The sequence below is a fragment of the Pyxicephalus adspersus genome, chromosome 1 (assembly GCF_032062135.1).
Source record: "Pyxicephalus adspersus chromosome 1, UCB_Pads_2.0, whole genome shotgun sequence".
Taxonomy (NCBI): Eukaryota; Metazoa; Chordata; class Amphibia; order Anura; family Pyxicephalidae; genus Pyxicephalus; species Pyxicephalus adspersus.
Genome location: NC_092858.1, coordinates 39,319,115 through 39,340,558, shown reverse-complemented (window position 1 = coordinate 39,340,558; position 21,444 = coordinate 39,319,115). Strand labels below are relative to the sequence as shown.

At 38.0% G+C, this 21,444-nt stretch overlaps 1 protein-coding gene across 3 annotated transcripts in view; it reads right to left on the bottom strand.

Annotated features, from left to right (window-relative positions):
• Nucleotides 1–21,444, bottom strand: part of B4GALNT1 (beta-1,4-N-acetyl-galactosaminyltransferase 1) — a 63,846-nt gene that overhangs the window by 27,936 nt on the left and 14,466 nt on the right. For 2 of the 3 annotated variants that reach the window (XM_072407261.1, XM_072407277.1), the window contains exon 2: nucleotides 720–923. In XM_072407261.1, the coding sequence (XP_072263362.1) occupies nucleotides 720–922 (203 nt within the window). In that variant the 5' untranslated portion in view covers nucleotide 923. Of the gene's footprint in view, nucleotides 1–719; nucleotides 924–9,486; nucleotides 9,648–21,444 lie in introns of those variants that run through there. The other variant, XM_072407270.1, reaches the window with a different exon arrangement.

Below are 21,444 nucleotides of genomic sequence, written 5' to 3'. Positions count from 1 at the left end.
CGGACCACTAAAATCACCCGCTCCAAACCGCGCATGTGTGGGGACCTGGGTGTCACTCAAAGGGGGAGAAACCTCCCCCAGAGTGACATCATTATGACATAACCCTGCCCACTCTCCCATCACAGATCTGAGCCTGCAACGGGAGAGTGGGCGGGTTGTGTGCAAGGACACAGCCCGCCCACTTCCCTGAGCCTGGGAACTGCTTGGGGTACATGGTCCACGGCTCTGGCCGGTGTGTCCCCTCAGCGGGGTCCTTTTCCTACACCGTCCAGAGCCGCGGACCCCCCAAAATTTTCTGACGGACCACCGGTTGGCGACCGCTGCTCCAGAGCAAAAAAGACAATGATAGCCAGCACTGTCCACATTCTTAAATTGGAGGTAAATGACCTTGTTGCTTTGCTGCGGTGGAGCTGGAACATCTTGGAACATGCTTAATGCTAACATGCAAATACCAACCACAGCTTCTATCAGCCCCACACGTTCCCCTAGTTACCAAATGCAAAAAACAGTATTTCAGGCAAACAGGAAAACACAGGGGTTAGGATGACTGTCCAGAGATAGACCACAAGTATGTAATTACAGTACATGCTGCAAAGCAGTTAAATATGGAAGTTATAGAATGTGCAGGTACGTAAATAGCTGATATAACATGGTATTATAAATCATGATATCAGCACTAGAAAAACAGAAGCTGCTTAAAATATGTCAGTCATACATACTCCAAAACATCATCTTTCCATTTCAAGGATATGTGAGAGTATTTGCTTTCCGGTTGTAATATGGTGTTATCCAGAATGTTCCCAGGGGCTTCTCTATTCCACACCGCCACCACTTTGTCAGACTTGGTCAACACATGGAAGCAGAAGAAGCTTACTGGAACCAGCACCACCAGCACAAAGCACAGCTTCCTGTTGATTCGCATTCTGAAATAAAATAAAAGCATTTTATTAGTACATTTGTGTGCACAGAGATAAAAGATTACATCAAGCATTTATCATTTTTTGTTTAAGCCAGTGCCATGTGCTAGATTACATATCTATGATTATGGTCTCACACTGTAGGGGCTGGGAGAGTTTCTGTTTAAAGCTGAATATGTACTATAAAATTCAACCTGATGAGATACTGATGTAACCACTTGTATCACTGATAATAGTTTTTGAACAAATATATATATATATATTTTTTAATAGTCCTACTCATGTCTGGTCTGCATCCTTAACCTGTCATTTCTTGCAATAGAAGAACTAATATACTCACCTCTCCAATGACATGTGTCTCCAACCTACCCTCCATTCTAGTGTGGCAGCCTCCATCAGACTTTTCTGAATTCAGCATTCCAGGAGTATTGGATGTCTGCGTCCACCACTGGTGGAGCCTTCAGCAATGGAATGGAACAATGGTAGGAGACATAGTCCACTGGGAAGAATAATAGATTTTTTTTGCAAGGGAATACTGGTTAAATTTTACCTAGAACAACAGGGGCCTTTGGTGTAAAAGGTTTCTACAACTTTAAATTGTTGAATTATTATTCTGGGTTGTTATAATAATAATCCCTATTTATTCTGATCCAAGCCTTGGATATAATTCTGGGTACTTTTCGTTTATATAAATGATATAAAATCAATCAATATATACAGTGTTCATCATCATTTACTGATACCAAGATGAACCAAGGTCACAGGATTCAAAATACTTAGAAAACAGTCAGGATCCATCCAGGGTTTTCTGCACCAAAGGAAGTACAGATAACATCTCTGTCTATGATGGAGTCAGAGACGTTACATACCATGTAGAGATGCATGAGGGTTTGAAAGGTGTAGGGCCTGAAACTGTCACCAATGATAGCATCTATAATTTTTTTGGTTATTTGAGAATGAGTTTTTTGGTTCTACTAATCCTGGAATTTGGATACATGGATATGTATCAGTGGTCCTGTACAGCTATACAAAAAGAAAAAAAAGCTGCACACATATGAGATTTTTATATTGGGTTTACATCTATTTTTATTGATTTTAAATACATTTACAATGGTGTTTATAATTTGCTGATGTGCTCTGCATAGTATACAGGTTCATTTCAAGTACATATACAACAGTGTAAATGTACTTTAGGGCCTATTTGTGTATTATCTCATAGTCTGTATATCCAATGTTTCTTAAAAATAAACAGTAGTCAGTAGTTTAATATAAAGAATTGTAACCCTTGTACCTTGTTGATTCTCCAAATTCTCCGATTTAGATATTTACATATCCACTGGTATATACATAGGATGTATTTTATGCATATTCTCTATTCTATTCTACATAGATATGTATTGTATTTCACTTTTTGTAGCCATGTATCTCCAAACTTCACACAAACATTATCCTTCTTCTGTCCCCAATTTGAGATGTATGGCATAATAGGATGTGACGTTGTATACTTGCTTTACTGATGTGGGATGAAAAGATAAATGTTCCTCTGTACTGCAGCTTGCTGAAGAAAATGCTTTCTGCCTTTACAATAGAGCGATTCATGAAAAGAGAGAATCCAACTGTTCAGATGTTCCAGCACACTAATACACTGGATTTGCAGAAACCCATAAGATTCCCAACTGACATTTTTGAAACTCCTTTTATCAGTGTTGTCACTTTTTACACCATTGAAGAATAATCATGTCATCTTCTGCTATCATTTGCTGCAGAAGTGTTCAGTTAGTGGCTAGTTCCTATCACCATCAGCAAAGATGTGGTAAATGGGTTATCAGGTTCAAAATCCAGTTATAATGGATGGGACCAGATGGAATTACTGAATGGTTCAAAAAGTCCAATATGTATTTTTTTTATTATACATGTCCTCACCTGACCCCCTCTAAAAACAGTATTGTTTAGCTTCAATACTCACCTTTAATCTTCGGATTTCACCCACAGATGAGTGACACTCAGGATCACCCAACCCTAAAGACTGAGAATTCTATTCTAAAGGAGGGCATTATGCCTTCCCTTATCAAGGGCTGTCAGCACAGTTCAACTTACGGTACTCTCAATTCAGAAACTGATATTTCAAATTAGATTAAAACCTTAAAGAACTTTTTAGTTTTAAATACTTTTTTCGAGTCACATAGCTGGCCTATACATACCCCTTACAGCTGGAGGCAGTCTAGGGGAAAATATGGAGCTTGATGTTGGGACTTAAATATGCATCTTCTAAAATATACTTAGGGTGGTTATACCGTACCGTATACCGTAGGGTATAACTGAAGCTTACACATTTGGTTAATGTTGTGGGAGGAATAAGGCGAAATGTGAAGCCTAGAGTTGGGATTTAAACATTTGTCTTCCAAAATATACCTAAACCTTAAAGCATTACTCTATCCCAAACTTGTAATTTCTCGAATGAATACGGTAAAACATTCCATATCTGTCATAATTACAGATGTTTAAACAATATCTGGCAGGGAAGTGAGAGAAGTGAGAGAAAACAACCATACTCCAATTGCTATTAATTCCCCTTCTATCCAAAACAAAAAAGTCTTTTGGAAGGCATTCGACCTTAATCACTACAGAACTATTTTGTCAAATAAAAAACAGTGAAAATTGCTACTACCTTCCAACTCTATTAAAGTATATAACCTTTATCTACCGCGTGTGTGAATGAAGATTTAATGATTGTTTATTCAAATCTGTTGCAAAAGTCATCATTTTCAATGTATTATTAAATCTTTTTCATAAATTAGTCTGCATCAGCTTTCTGAAAACATTATTTTAGAGGATTTTGTACTTCAGGCCAAAATCAATAAATTGGCAAATCTAGATAAGGATCCCTATTTTTAGAAAGGTGCTGCTTATTTTCCAAAGTCATATAACTAAAAAAAAAAGATCATGTCTGTTTGATAAAGTTAAATGTGCTAAAGTTAAATGTATTATTTGAAGCTGCAAAAAAAATCAGAAATTGCAACCACTCCAGATAAAAAGATTTGAGTTTGCCCAAGCATTGTAATGGTTACAGGAAACTATCCTTATAGTACATTGAGTTTTGTTTTGATGTTTTATTTCTTTTAGCATTTTTATCCCTGGTTTTGTTTTCACACCATGTTTCCTGCTTTGCATTTTTTAAATATGTGAATAATAATCAGAGTTCGGAATGAATACAGCATTTCATAGCCCAAAGTCACAAAACATATTAATGGTTGAAACACGTACCGTAATAAAGAAAACAAAAGTCCCTATGTGTTCTTGTAGGTCACTGATCCCATTTGCAGAACGTCAGTACTATTTCAAAAATACGTGATTTCGGTGCAGAACGCGGTTATTAAGCACAATAAGGAAGCAATATATAGGTTTACGTGATAAAAATGCATTAGTAGACGAGGCAAGTTGGGCAGATTGGTACAGGTAGGGGCAGAACACATGTCCATGCACTGTAGATGTCTCAAGCTTTCTGTACATAACAGAGGAATATGTAATAAGTCGTAATGTTAAGTAGTGAAATTGTCAGATTGTCAGACAGATGAGCGTTCTACTAGCTGTACAGATTTTATTGGGCAAACTGATTTTCCATTAACATACTGTACTGCACAACAAAATCTCTCCGGTTCTCCGACCCTTGTATGACACTGCGCACAACCTGGGGATATTTTGCCACATGATGTTGTCAGGCTCAACAAACACAGACAGGTAGTTTATGACGATGACAAAATAGGATGAATTGATTTTATCCACCAGATTCTTGCAGCCAGTAATAGTTTTCTGTACCTAGTTCAGGTAGTGCCCCAGCCGAGATTCGAACCTGGGACCAATCGCTGCAAAGGCCAGAGAGCTAGATGTAGATGATTTCAAATGAAGCATAACTGGTTCCCACTTTGTGTTAGTTAAAATGAAGGGCAAATATATGATTTACAAAGTACTAGGATTTCTAAATTAATACACTGTATATGTGGATAATGTTTCACTGTGTATGGCTTGTCGTGTACCATCTTTTCTCTTCATTTTTCTATGGTTTAACAAAACAAGATCTGAGGATAAAGAGATTGTGGGAGAAAAATAAGCCCCATTGTTAGTTTCAGTGGCAACAATAATAACTGCAGTAATTGGTGTCATTTCCAGTAATTATAACTATCAGTAACTGTTAGGGGCAGCAATGGCAAACCCCCAGCAAGTGTCAGGGCCAGTATCATGGGATCTTGACGGCAAAACACTTCCTGTTCCTGGGTGACAACACTCACTGTCCTCTATCTATGAAGGAACAGCACTGACATACAGTAAGTGTATTAGGACTGTGGAACACCTCCACTCTCCTCTTCATAAATTCCTACACACCTCCTAAACTCAGGATTTATTCTTACTTTTTCAGTAACATTGTTTAGGACAAATAGATGGTTGAATGTTTCCATCAGGGACACAGCAACAGAAATTTAGCAGAGGGCCTAACCCTACCAGCATTATCTAAAAGTAAAGAAAAAAGATTTCCTTTTACAAAGTGGCAAAGAACTTTCCTACCTCCTCTCCTATCAGACATGGCCATGACTTGTGGAAGAAGTGTGTAAATATTAGAACTAGCCTTAGGACTGAGAATTGATATGAATTGTGTATTTAGGTTTGCTTGGAGTTCAGCTCTGAAGCTTTCACACACCCAGAAGCTTAACTAAAAGCCAGGCTTGGATGCAAAACCTTTTCAGGGACCTGCCCAACCCCTGGACTAATAATAACCAGTTTATAGCTTCCTATTTTTTTAATAAGCATTATATTCCTACGAAAGTCTAAAAAAAATTAATAAAGCAGAAAAAATGTTGTGTTTTGTAAACACAAAGGATAAGGTAGCATCTCCCTGCGGCGGCCTTAGAGTGGTCTTAGTACCGCTATATGCCGCCATCTGTCACATGTGCAGTGTGTGTGTTCAAGTGGCTGGCTAGGGATCACTAGAGACCACCAGAGATCAGGGGTGACTAAATGATATCTTTTTTATTAATGCTTTTTAGCATGAAGTGGGTCATTTAGGAGCTGGTCAGTGAAAAGAATCCCATTTCCTAAAACTTCCAACTCAAACAACTCTTCCATGCCAGCAGAACTCTTATTGAGGTAGTTTATTCTTCTAATTACTACTCTTCAAGTGAAAAAAACCTGAAACATTGACTGATTAAATATCATTAAATATTATTATACGCGATATCTGTTTTATGTTAGTACAACAATAAGCTTTTCCTTCTGCAGGTTGGTGAAGCGCAGTCACCCTTAGGGCTTCCAGACCAGGAAAGAATAAATTTTATTACAGTACTTGGAGCATAGTATTCTGGAAGGTTAACTCTTAAAAAACTGGAGAGCTATAGATTTAGCAAGGTGACTAAAAAAACTCAACACTTTTGGTCCACCAACTGGGTCGGACAAATCCCAGTTACCATTGACAAGTGGAAATGTCCACAGGTGACCATGACACCCTACCTGTCGACAGCGCTAGGCTCAGTGTATAATGATTATCATTAAACTATAAAGCAGCCAGGGGCAGCAGTAGTTATTATTTACAACCCCCTGACAGACCTACCTTTCCAATGAGTGATGACTGTGACCTTTTAGAAAGCCAAGGAAAACATAATGCACAGAGCATAGGGAAACCTCCGCCCTCCTCCATAGCAGAATACACTTGTCTGCCATTTTTGATCAACTGATATAAAGCATTGCAGTTACAAACTCCAGGGATGCCAGGGTCAGGGAGAAGAATTGTATATATGGCAGCTGCTATGGGGAATGTAGGCTACATACATCAGATCAAAGTGTCTTGGACACTCAATATCTGCAGTGTCACATTCTATAGTGAATTAAGTGGATATAAATGGTCTTTCCCCACACTGATTGAACTGATAAAGGAGCTTAGAAAGCTTCACAACTCCTTCAACAGTACAAGAACAAGTCCAGATAAACATGAATAATTACTAGATATATATCTACATTAAACTAGTAACATTTTATTATGAAGAAGTAAGAAAAAGGTCCTTTTAAAGGTTTTACAACAGTTTTGCAACAAGTTTGGTATTTTCTAGGAATAAAAGACTAAATTGGTAAATTAATAGGTCTCAAGGGACAAGTACAGCCTTAAAAACAACAATTGCTAACATTTTTTCTATATATACCGGTAACGTTTAAGGTGTAGAGTGAGAACAACCATCCTGTCCCACCATACCTAAAAGAGCCCACTGTGGGGTACAACAGAAATTCATAGTTTCACTCATTTGCAATGGAATTACAACGTTTTTTAATACATGGGCAGCCTCAGAAATTATGACAGAGATTAGTGTTTGCAGATTTACATTTCAGGCAGCAACTGGAAGCAGACAGGTTCATTGTCCGGCTTTTAAAGGTATGATTTACACTCCATGTTTTCCATTCAATGTCTGCACTGGAGACAGAAGTCACCATTCTGAGAGTGAAATCAACAGAAAGGTCACAGCCAGCAAGAGAAACCTATCAATGCTTCAATTCTGTTATTATCCAATAGTGAAAACAATTTTGCCTTACATACACTGCGTTGAAAGGGTTGTTTTACATGCTTGCCTTTGATAAATTTCCTCAAATATGTTTTATCGACTCAGGTGACAAAGCTGATTGCACTCCTTTTCTAGATATGGCATGATTTGTTCAGTGTAGAACAATACTCTGCAATTATTTAGAGCCAACGTTTTTCACAATCAATAAAGAAACAAATGTCTTTTTATTTGTTCATATCTTTTGTAGAGTTTACAGCTGGGCAAATTTCCTTAGTCCATACAGGTGTAAAATCAAGACATTTCTCTTTAGTGCCAGTATGCACATATTCTATATGACGTGTGCTGTATGCATGTGCAAGCATCAAGGTGCAATTATTGGCATTTTGTACATATGTGTAATATTGTGTTTTGTTAATGGATTGTGTGACACGTATGTAAGAAGGGAATGCTTCAGAGCAGAAATTGGTGATGATGTTATAAGGATATGCATCATAGCTGTTTTTTTATGCATTTATTAAACATTTTAACGGGCCATATAACAAAAGGTAATTCAGAAAAATGAGTCTTAATGCAGTGCAATGATAACTGTACTAATGAAAGGAATGTGAGATGTGTTTTACAGATGAGAACAGGCCCTTACTGAACTATAACTTTTATGCCCCAGGAATCATTATTAAAACTCATTTAATCGTTCTATATAAATCATTAAAATACCATCCAGGTCCATCTTGAAGGTGTTCAATGTCCAACAGTTAATTTCCTTCTGCAGCAGTGACAGACTGAGTATTAAAACTGTTACTCTGCTTCCGAATAAGACCTCTGTTCTTTCTGGGGAAGCAGTGGTCTTGCTGTAGAGGTTCAACATGCCCCTTCAAAGTCAGACCTATAGCTCTGCAATCAGCAATGCTCTTGTTTTCTGCTGACGAGTTCTAATTCTGGGAGGGATAATGCCAGATTTCTGTAAAGGGATTATTTTTTTCCCACAGATATCAAGGTGCTTGGCATAAAGCAGACACTTCTACACAGGTGGTGGCTGCACTCCTTTTATATTATCCATGTAAAATGTAGCGAACTTCAGACTGGGGAGATATAAGTGCAAAGAGCAAAACATGGGCTAGTTCCAAGAACATTAGAACATCCAAATGATTACTATAGTGACTAAACAAAATGGTCTTATAACAAACATTGAGAAGAACATTTTTAGAACTTCTGGAGGCTCTCAACATTTCCTAATCTTACTAACAAATTACTCCAAATAACTCTGTGTAGGTGCAGGTCTCCCACACAACAAGCTCTACATGCGGGAAAGTGACTGCGGATCATATAAGCAGTCATGTTCTAGTCTCTGGAACCACGATGAGAGGGCTGAGAGTGCGGAATCATCCGCCTTGTCCCGGTGGGCTTCACTGAGATCTGAGGGCTTCCAGCAAGGTGAGCAGAACCTGTGAGCGAGGCCCATATGCAATCTCCATAATTCAGGGATCACAGTAAGTACATGGTCGGAGAGTCCAGAAACAAAGTAGAGGCCAATTTCCCGTATAAGAAGATTTTGGCAGAGAATGACGGGAGCTCCTGACAAATGAATGCCCATGGCACCATGTCATGACTCCAACACAGGTCTATTTTAACAAAATATTAAATTAGAAAGTACAAGGACCATCTACTAATGATAGGAGCTAAATGCAATTTAAAAAGGGCAGGATCTGATTTTTTTAAACCATGAAATTAAAAAAAAAAAATAAGGTAACTATGCTTTATAAATATTATATGCTTTAAAGTTACAGACGCGTAGTCTCCAGATCATTTAGCTTAAGATAAATTATTTCAATGTTTTCGTCAATGTTTTATCTAGATTCTTTACATCTGAAGCTGTGCTCCCATGCAAATTCAAGGGGTGACACCAAACTCCATCAATCCTCTAACTTTTTTACTGTTACTTTTGACCTTTAAAGTCGAGCTGCAGAGTTCTGCAATGTAATCATTCATCACATCCTAATAAGTATTTTAAATACATTTACAAGAATACTTACATGATAGAGGCTTGTTTTCCTAAATGTTCATCAGTAATAGTGTTGAAATAACAAATAAAAATGTAATTCGTTAATTAAAGAAAAAAAAAGATTGTAATCCTTTAATGAAAATTGCTTGAGAAAAGAAGAAAAAAACTGATGTACGAAGCAGCTATTGTTTCCTTTTACACTGATCCCAAGCCCTGTGTTCAGCCCTACCTGCCAGAGTCCCCTCCCCTTACTGACAATTGGCGTCCAGTTTAGCAGGTATTGCCTTGAAAATTTGTTCTTACATGTGTGACTGTTCATGTATATGTGACAACTAACAAATTCTTTAGCTTTAACCTGTAAATACATTCCAACAAAATGCAATTAATTGTGCACTCGCAGAAGTAAGAGTGGTTCCTGACAATGCAGATAATCATTTTCATGTTATTGGACTGGAATAATGACATCAATAATAGAAATAGAATCAGATATAATGGGGCTGATTTAATAAAACTATCCAAGGCGGGAGAGGATACACTTTCATCAGTGAAACTGCATGATTCAGGAAACATGGATTTCTTAAAATGAATTTGATATTTATTAGCAAATGTTTTGAATCCTGGACCAGATCCATTCCTGGTATGCTGGATCACCCAGCTTCACTGATGAAACTATCCTCTCCAGCCTTGGAGAGCTTTGATAAAACAGGCCCAATGTGTTTTCTTACCTACTTAGACAAATAGGATTTGATTGGCTGATCCAGTTTAAAGTGCACTGTTGCTTTCTTGCATAAATATTATAGTGGACCTCCAGCTAAAATGTAATGTTTTTTGTTTTTTTTTAATACAGTGGAACAAAGGCAATTTATAAAAATCAATACATTGTTACCTTTCTAATCACATTCAGAATAAATCAACAGTAATCTGCTTTTTAAATGATTGAATAATTAAACAAAGACTTTAGTAAGTAAATCACCATGTCTATTTTGTAATGAGGTATTACAGTATTTGTTTGTAACCTGTCTGTGCTGGGGAGATTCCTTTCCTGGGTGGAAACATGAAAATGACACAAAATGAAGAAATAGATACCGGTCACTAGGAAAGTCAAGGTTCATTTTGTATAGTGAATAGGGTGATGTTGAGCATCCTCTAAATACCCAAGAAAAATGGGAATTAAAAAAACAAACTAAAAGGGAAATTAAAATGCAACTTACTTTACTTATTAAACATTAACTTTGCAATTTTACATTTATGTTATTAGTCAGCTTAGATTTATATCTTAGTTTTTTTAAAAGACCAAAAAGCCAACAAAGAGCTTGCTTTGGATTCCCTATATTTGGACCTAAATTATTTTATAAATGAATACCAATTGCTGGTTTATAAAAAAATAGGAAAACTATTACTATACTTGGACCCATGTTGGCATCATTGGCAATCTTGTTAGCCAGTGTAGGAGCTCATATTGTCATCCTTCTTTCCCCAATTGTATTATTATACATGTGAAAAACCTGATCATCACTGGAATGCTAAAAATGTTGAAATGCGTGTTTTACTAAGTATTACTGAAATGTATAGATCTGGAATGTTTTTAAAAAAATAAGGAAGTATGACACTAAAATATGCTTCAACAAGATATTTTTTACGTATGTCCACTAATTACTTAATGTGGCCATAGAAAGGAACAATGGACCTGATTTATTAAAGCAAAGCTGGAGAAGATACACTTTTATCAGTGAAGCTGGGTGATCCAGCAAACCTGGAATGGTTATGCTCCAGGATTCAATACATTTGCTAACAAATAGCAAATTACTTAAAATCAATTGATTCCAGGTTTACTGGATCACCCAGCTTCACTGGTGAAAGTGTATCTTCTCCAGCCTTGCAGAGCTTTAATAAATCAGACCCAGTGTTTTTGTTTGTTTGAATGAGAACCAAAATATTCGGATTTGGAAGTTTAGTTTGCATTCATAATATGCATTAAGCATTAACTTAGAGAACATAGAAATGAAGTTTTGGATTAAGAATAGCTTCGGCAAAAAAAAGGCATAACTGTACAATAATATAGTGTTACAATATTTTCTTTGTATTAGAATCCAAATAAAATGTACATAAAACCTCAAAAAAGTTGTGGATGAATCTGTGCTTCTTTCTGTCTACGGGCCTACAGTATCTTCATAGAAAATCATGCAAAGTACAGGTTCCCTTTCAAGTCCAATTTTATGGCAGACGTCACACCTACATAGGGTAGCACATGACTAGCAGTGCAGTGACATTTATTTTGCACTTTGCAAATGCATTATGGTGCAGTGCATTACAATAAAAATAAAAGAGTATATAATAGGACGGGGTATGGAAAGATGGGTAAGTAGTGAGCGCTAGAAGACAAAAGAAGATGAGTAAGCTTCAAAAAGGACTCTTTTAAACATGCAGAAAGTAGGAGGAAACCTAATAGGATAAGGAAGGGAGTTCTACAGTGTGGGAGCAGCTCTAGAGAAGTCTTGGGGTCATCCATGTGATGAGGTTATAAAAGCGTGGGGAAGTAATCAGTAGGTCATTTGAGGAGCAAAGAAAACAGCTAGGGGTGTATTTGTGGATTAGGTCAGTATTGTAGGTGGGACAAAGAGATGGCAAATAAATAGTTTTTTCAGTTCTTACAAACTTACTATGGGTGTGGATATCTGATAATGATAGGAAAGATTATTTACAAGAAACATTCACACTTCATTTAGAAAGTAGTATGAACTAAAAGCCGGTCAATGGAGAGAAATAGCTTAAGGTGCGTACACACTTCCAATTTTTATCGTTCCAATCGAACGACGAACGATCGATTGGGCAAAAAATCGTTCGTAAAAAAGTAACCAACGACGCCGACGAACGAGGAAAATTGTTGGAAACGAATGACCGGACCGGCGGATCGGATTGGGCGACGATCGTTGAACATCGTTCGTGTGTACGGTCGTTCGTTGATCGTCCATGGGCTGAGCATGCGTGATGAACAAACGCCCGTTCACTTTCCTGTCGTGCACATAGTTCCTCTATCGCTTAAACAATCGTATCTATTGTGTGTACAATATCTACGAACGATCGTGTCGTTACCTCTATGTGCAGGATCGGTGCTATACGATCGTTCGTATATATCGTGCAGGAACGTTCGTCGTTCGTTTTCCGACGATAATAATTGGAAGTGTGTACGTAGCTTTACAGCTCATGCTGACAGACATTGTTTTCCTGGAACACACTTTAAATGCAGATTAGCAAAGTCCCATTGAATTACAAGCAAACACTGCTATTTCTATTTGGATGTGCACATGTTTAAATGCAAAATAGAGTGAATGGCATGAGAGAATGTAAACATGATTTTATACTCCATGTGTCCCGGAAACAGTTGCACCGTTTGCAGTTAAAGTCAAGGCCTCAAACCAAACCACAACGTCTACTTGTGAAAATAACAATCATGCCACTAAGTTTTATTGAGGTCTGAACCATGACACAGATCGGGGTCTCTTGCTATTGCCAGAATGCTTGCACTATACTCCAAATGTCTACTGATTTAGAGGGACATTCTTATGAAGAAAAATGAAACTTTTTTTGAAACAACAAATGATAAGTGGAAGTAAAAATCTTACATCTTCCTATTTTCTTCCTATTTTTCCTATTTTATTGCCTTACACATTCTGATTCCATCCCATGGTTGGCCGTTTTAACCTGTGACTACAGACTTCCATTATTTATAAGGTTTTATCTTATTTCCTATAATATATTTACAATGACAAATAAAGTAAAGAAAGTGCAAGCAGTCAATTATCCCGGAGCTGAACCATAGTTTTACCTGCACTCTTGCACAGCTGTATAGGCTTCTTGCGCTACACACAGTCAGCTACCCACAGTGTGAATTAAAAGCCTCAGCAAGCTAGATAGAGCCCACCGGGACATCAAGCATTATCTAGCCCTTCCTCTCCTGCTTTACTGTCCCAGGACCACTCTTTACATTGGATTTTCTTCCTCTCAATCATGGACTGGCTCACAATCCATGCTGGAGTAAGGTCTGCGTGTGGAAAGGGTCTGTAATGTTTTCATCATCCCTTACACCAGCCGTGATGTCAACTGCACAAAGAAATATAACTCATCAAAATAAATGAAGAAGTTCGATTTAAAAATATCATTAGAATGTTGATGCTTGGGGGAAGAAGGAACCAAGGCAAAAGCAGGTTAAAATTCATCTTTTAACTACAGCAACATAAAAAATAGTTAAAGAATTTACTACAGAGGCCTTGCAATTACTATATAGGTAATAAAAAGCAGATTCCATGTTTATTACCTAAACTCGGAATTTTTATTTACATAAATGGGTAGACAGGCCTTTTATTTAAATTAAACATTTTATTCGTTGGTGTTTTTTTTTTTAAGTGCAACACCTTTTTTTTTCAAAAAAAAAAAAGGTGCAGCACTGCCCCTCTAATTCTTGATCGCCGCGCAAATCCTCCCGGGATACCTACGTCACGCATCTGGGAGGCTCTTGGCTGCTCCTTCTGCGCATGCCCAAGCCCTTTTATCAATAAAACAAAAAATTGCCGATCTCACGCATGTGCAATGAGAACGGCAAGTTCTCCAACTTACGTCACCCGATCTCATGCCTGCGTAGTAACGTAGGAAAAACGCAGAAGAAGAAAGGAAAAGATGTCGGCACTTGGAGCTCCCTCTGCATCAGGCAAAAAAAACGTGTTTTTTACTTCCGCTTTAACGCTGAGTCAGGGCTCTTTTTTAAAATAAATTCTTTTTTTCAATAAAGCAGCCCACAGTACATCACATAACATATTACCATGGAAGAGAATAAATTCAGCAATTTCATGTATGTTTGCACAACGAAGGTTGTAGAAGTGAAATTGTACAACTAAGTGCAACAAACAGAAACATAGCAAATCAAACAGAGTTATCAACTGTGGCATAGAAACAAAAAGTCACTCAAGGACAAAGTGTAAGGAGTATAACCGGAAAACACTCTGCCAGGAACTATGACACATATGTAACTTTATTTGTAGGTCTGCAACTGTTTTTAGAAAGAATTGAGTGGGGAGCAGGGAGGAAGAGGAACATAGAAGAAAGGGAACAGAAAGAGGAGAGTAGGAGGGAGGACCGGTAGTGGAAATCATGCCTCAGGGTAGTAAAAAACCAAACACAACCATGTAGCCAATATAAAGAGAGACATGATTCAACTAGTCAAGAAATAATCCCATATGAGTGATTTATATTCATCAGAAGAAGCCAAACCAATAGCACTAAGGGTCACTAAATTTGGTGTTTAAGCACCTAATGGAGCTGGTATGATCCTCCAATTCAATGTCATTGAGTTTGTTCATTTGAATCGGGATTAGAGATGGTGACTTTCAGGGATACAGGTCAGAATTTACCATATGGACCAGAGACCAGAACCGACTTACTCTGAAATTTTTATCCCAAAGGAATCCTTGAGATAAATTTTGGATTTTGATAAAATGTATTCATAAGGTGTCAGAGGGGGAAATGCTTTAATTACACTGATAATTAGTAAATTATGCCTTTTTTAAAGAACCCTGGATGAAAATAGCATTCTTGATGGGTATCTCATGATAATGGAGCAGGAAGAAAGAAGATGTTCTTGGATAACAAAATCAGTAAGCCTTTGCACAGCGATATGTAACTTGGTCCAGGAATGATGAAGCGGGAAACAAGGGCAAAACATATGTAGCATGTTGCCAAGGGAGGAACCACATCTAGAGAAAGGAAGAAGTAAACCTGATGCATTTGCAAAGGAGTTCCATATCCCCATTTAAATAGTTTGTACTCCCTGGTATTTATTACTTTTTTATGAGGGAGGGTTAGCAGTTTTCTACAGCACTAGGTGAAAGTCAGTCTCCCACCTGTCCAGAAAACTCAAGGGAGCGGTAGAAGCCCCTGTATCAAGCAAGAAAAGGGAATGGTTCACAGGGATAGCTAAAGACCTTCCTTCCCCAAGGAAGTCAACAGGCAAATAATGTGTAACCCCAAATAAATAATGCAGTAAATGTGATAATTACATAGATCCCAAGGATGGTATATCTTGATCCTGCAACATATCCTCCAAAGATAGTCACCCTGAATTTTTTAAGCAATGCAAAACTTTATCTTTACCAACCCCATACAGAGTAGACAAAGTGATATGTGATGTGTCAGGAAGGAAATGGAGATTATACCAGCATGAGAGGAGAAGGGAGTGGAGAAAGAGTTACAAAGGTTTTACAACACTAGTCCTATGTAGTGGAGATCCCTGAGTGACAGTGGAGAGACATGGCTTGGGGTACAACACATGGGGATTTTACGGTGGTTGGCTTAGAATGGTGTAGGGTACTAAATAATGGGGCTTGAGGTTTTAAAATAAATAGCGAACTTGTACTTTAAAACACACTTCAAGCAAACAGTGGCTAAATAGGAAATACTGTAGTTTTTATCAGAATTATTAAATCAGACAATAAATTAGCCAGATTCCACAAAAACTTTACATGAAGTGCATGGATCTGCAGCTTGAATGTTGTCCTGGGTAAAATGCATTGTGTATGCACTTCATTTAGCACTTCCAATGACACTTTTAATCTGAAATAAATGTTGTGATAACCATTTCCAAATACAATTTGATGGAAAAGTTTACAAGCCACACAAGGGGACATCCAACTTGTTCCTGATCAACCATAAATTCCACATTTTGGATGATTCTATGACTAAGTTACATTGAGCTTGGAATAAGCTTTTGCTAGTGTTCATTGTAGCACCATGTTTGGAAGAGCAAACAATGATATTCCGTTTTATAGAGAGCGAAATAAGCGAGCGGCATCCTGCTGCATCCCCCCAAATCAGAAACAATAGTGGTCATACTGGTCAGATGTTCAATGATCCAGAAGGACAATTCATTATTAAAACTTAGGAGACTTTTGCCCAAATCAATCAAAATGATTAATGTTACGATTACCTTTATTAATACATTTAGTCAAATATATTCTTATGGGGTCCATATCTTAAGACACAAACCTGTGTCCTACAGCCTGCAGATGTAAAGACTTTTGTAACGTACGTTATGCGTTATGAAAGGTTGGATTCATTTGTTAAGCCGCTCTCCAGCCAACATCCTATTTTAATGTCAAAACCTCTCTGAATTCCTCTTATGTGGAAAGATTTCGCTATACTTCCTGCCTCATTGACACCCAGTCAAATACTGACACATAGTACAAAACAACAAACTGAAATGTAAAGACCTAACCCCTCTCCACTTCCTCTGTGGTAATACAAAGGTGATTTTATTGAGTAAGGTTTGTCTTCCAGGAACTGGTAGAGAAAGGTACACGGAAGCAGCAAGAAAAACGTGCTAAGACCTGCAACAGAGACAACAAAAATGTGCTGACAGATGTTCTAGCCTTGCTCTTCTTTACTAAAACTTACTTTTCTGTCTGTGCTGTTGGATATTTTCCCTCCCTTTGTTTTAGCATGCTCATTGTCTAAAGAGGGAGTGATTGGAGGAAACCCTGGATAGCAGTACATATCCCGCAGTGTTTCTAACCTTTTCTCAATCTATATAAAAAGTTTTGTCTGGTCTTATTACACATTATTATGGCAGATTCTCACCTACATTGGAATCCAGTGATCATGCATTGCTCCCCGTCACTGGCACCTTGCTAGACGCTCGTTCACAGCAGAACAAGTTTCTGCACATTGGAAAGCTGACAATGGTAAGCGGTATTAGAACTGCTCACTGCTAGCCCTAATTATTCTCTATCGAGCTGCGGCCAGGTGATGCCACATGGCATACAGCAGCTCCCTGCCCTGAGGAAGCAATAAACTAACCAAAACCTCACCACCAGCGTGAACTTACTCCTAAAAAAAACAATCATATTTCATTATTAGGATTCAGAAATAATAGAACGGTATCAGTTTTACCTTGAAGCAACCAGTCCAACTACAAATATTTACAGTTTGACCCACCAGTCTCCAGTTATGGGAAGTAATTAAAGTTTGTTCTGAGGTGTAGTCAAAACACACTGCTGACTCTTCTTGTTTTGCAATGAAATCCTCCCAGAGCAAAATGAATTATCTTTTCAGGTACCTTTTCTATATTTGTCCCTGTTAAAAAAAAATCCCAATACATTTGTAAATAAATTTGAAGATTTGGGCCGCAGAATGTACAAGAAAGATCGACAATAAGAGAAACCTGTATACCAGGAACTAACATCTATTGTTGTGTTGTATCATTCATATCACATATATTGTGTGTAAAAGAGAGAACAAAAACTTACAACCTTATCCAAGGTACAATTCATCATATAAATAGAAACAAAATTGACATTTTCTGATCACTTTCTGAGCGGGAGATAACTATGGCTGTGGTTTGGGTGGAATCCAACACTGGGTTTGAGCCAAACTTTTGCTGTTCAGTGTTGCTATTTGCAAATTTTCCTTTTGAAATTCAAGCTGAGTAGCCATAAAAGAATTTCTTTGTTGAGGCTTCTTAGGCTTTTTTTTCTTAGGATTAAATGTTCCTACCGTATTCAAAAATAGCCAAGGAACATTCACTCAAAAGAAAACATTCAGTCCTTTAGATGGAGGATTCACCTCCCATAGACTTTATTGAAAATCACTTTCCAATGTAAATATTCTTATTTGGTAACCGGTTTTTAGTACATCAACCCCATTGTTACTTATTTTGCCTTGCCATATTATTACAACTGTAGATTCTCCAACTAATGACTATTGTATGTCTGCCAGTTCAATAGGCAAAAAGCTACAAATACAATAAAATCTTCACTAGATACAACCTCATATATTAAGTAATAGTTTTATTAATTACCATAGGCTTGAGATTCAGTGTTAACTTTAGCCCCCTGTTACTCATAGAATCGCTACCTATATAATGAAAATTAAACAACATCCGGGTGCACATGACGTCACATGAGCTGGCTGATTCAAACAGAAAATTCCAGTGTCAGAATTAGTGTGGTAATGTTACGTACTTGTGGTTTAAGAAATATTTATAGCGATCCAATCAGACATGCATACCTACAGACATGCAGTATGTGCTTGGACACATCTGTACGAAAACAAAGAAGGCTGCTCCAAAAAACATAGAGTCCCAGCAACAAAGAAGCGTTGCATTGACCTTGCACATGATATTCACTTTGCAGAGTATTCTTTGCAAAGTGAATATTCACCTAGCAATGCCTAATTCACTTTGCAAAATGGACATGCTTCCCTCTTTTATTAATTAAACCCCAATATGTTTGTTCTGAGTACACACAGATGAATACAGATGTTGAACAGCCTGCAGATGTACGGATTAGGGTTAAATGGCCCAATTCCAATCAGCCTCTACACAGCTTCTATGAAACCAAGGAACTGTTTTTAGACTTTCCAATGCTCAGTGCCCAAACCAGTCAGTTTCCATTGCTTACATTTTCTCAGCCGTGCTGAGAAACTTCTACAATGTCCCCACCTACTCCAAAAACTATGAGCTTGCCTTACATACCACAGATTTACTTTAAAATGATCACACTGATAAACAGAGGAAAAAAGATTAGGGCACACTCCAACAAAATGAAAAAAATGAACTTTGTGATGCAAACAGGAGCACAGTTCTAACCATGGTTGTGCTGAATCTGGTAAACCTTCTCTATTCTGACGATAATCTAAATATCTGGGAATAATCTGAGCAATTGGGAATCACTTCCTGTGTTGTAAGAGATTTCACATCACAGTCACTGCTGTATTGCATAAACTTTATTATAAAGATGTTTTCCACAGCCACCAATCAGACTGAAGAATTAGGAAGTACACTATTAGTGGCCCTGTACTCAAATCAAGGTGAACTGATAGAGCATTCCTGGGCAGTTCCTGGTTTTATTATTATTAAACAGGATTTATATAGCACAAACATATTCCGCAGCGCTGTACATTAGGGGTTGCAAATGACAGACTAATAGACACAATAGGAGGGGGATGGTTTGCCTATTATTTGGCATCACCCTTTGTAGATTGTACTTGTAAATGCGTGAGAGCAATGAAGAATGATTCTTGGCATGACTGGTTACTTTCATACTACTTGGCAGAATGTCATGACATATTCAGCTGTTTAATAGGAAAAGCCTAGTAAGGACAACATTCATTCTTCTTTATATCAAATCCAGACTTTGATGGAAAATCATTTCCATATACAGATGAGAACAGAGAGAATTTCTGGAATCAGGAGCAGAATGGGATGGGAAAAATGAACGTTCTCTTTACTTAGGGATAGAGATCCCAGCTCTTGTGATCACTACAAACCAATCTTGGCACTCACCCACTGCCTGTGGTTTTAACCGAACATTTACTATCTATAACAAAATTCTAGGTTTCAAATGTAAATGATTCACTTTGTAGAAATGCAAACAGGACAAACTGTTCCGTCCCAACCCCCCCTGCATAGAGCAGAACGGTGGTGTATGTACAGCACTCATTTATTGCTTTGTGCAGTGCTTAGTCGTTGGAAAGGATGGTGAAAGATCCTTTCCAACGACTATAATTGCATGTGTGTATGCAGCTTTACACAGGCCTAGTAGGGAAGGCGACGTGATTTTTATATGATTTAGTTAATACAATTACAGGTCTTGTACCTCCCCCTGTCTATGGATAGTAAGAACAGGGGGGGCATCAGGGAGACAAGGGGTACTGTACCCTGATCAAAATGGAATACTGGAACGTTTAAAGACAGGGGGGGGGGTCCCAGAAATTTCTGATGGCAGCCCTAGGAGGAAAGGAAGCAGCAGAGTGATTAGCTCTTTCTACTCCACTCTCCCTTCCTATCAGCAGATTCCTTCCAAGCACATGGATAGCACAATACAACTGATTGGCTCCTTGTGCTGCTTCTCCTTCCCCCAACAAGACTGATACCAAGTCACATTTAGGTACTTACAGCAATAGAGCTGTAAGGTTTTGTGTCATCTGTAGTCAGTGTAAAAATGACACAGATACTCGCCATACAAATCAATTTGCAATGTAATGTTATTAATTGTTATTCTCTCCATTTAAGGTTTTCAGACACTGTTAACTTCTGAAACAAAAGTTTCAATTCCCTTTTTTTGGTATAAAGTAGCCTGATGATGGTATAGCTTTTGCTATACAATATTTCACCAGTTCTTATTTCCTGTGTGTGTCACTGACTCACTAATTTTACCAGAAGTCTGAACTGAAATAAAGTCAGATATCAGCAATGCCTGCAATTAACATTATCATTATATAGGTTGCTGAAAATTGGACACATTAACAGCGGTACCCCAACGTCATCCATCAGTCCATTATGATGACGAGAGATCGGGGACACCCAGTATTCATTCCTATGGAGAAGAGCACAGTACGGTGCTGCTAGTTTCTCCTCCCCCTTCCTATCTCCATAGACCAGCACAACTCTCTATGTTCAGCCCTCATTTATTCATCTGCCATTGCAAATGATCAAAAAAGATCATTTCCAGCAACAGCGATCTTACGTGTGTCCATAGCCTAAAATCTTTCATTTAAGATTACCAGCTAACAATCTTTCAGCGCACTGACTTTCCCATTACTTAAGCTGCGTACACACTTCCAATTATTATCGTTTGTAAACGAACGATGAACGATCCTGCAAGATATCTGCGAACGATTGTATAGCACCGATCCTGTACATACAGATAACGATACGATTGTTCAAAGATATTGTACACACGACAGATGCGATCGTTTGAACGATACAGGAAGTGACGTGCACCACAGGAAGTGAATACTGTGTACGAACGTTCGGATAAAACGAATGCCATTCACCACACTCTTCCTTTCTCCCTATGTGCAATATGCCCTTCAAAGTGTTCTCAAGGAAGAAGAAAGCCGCTCTTGCTTTGGTATGTCTGCTTGAAGAGGAGGACGCTGAGAAGAAGCGGCGAATGAGGTGTAAGGCTTGGTTGTTGGACCGAGACAACATTTCACATGG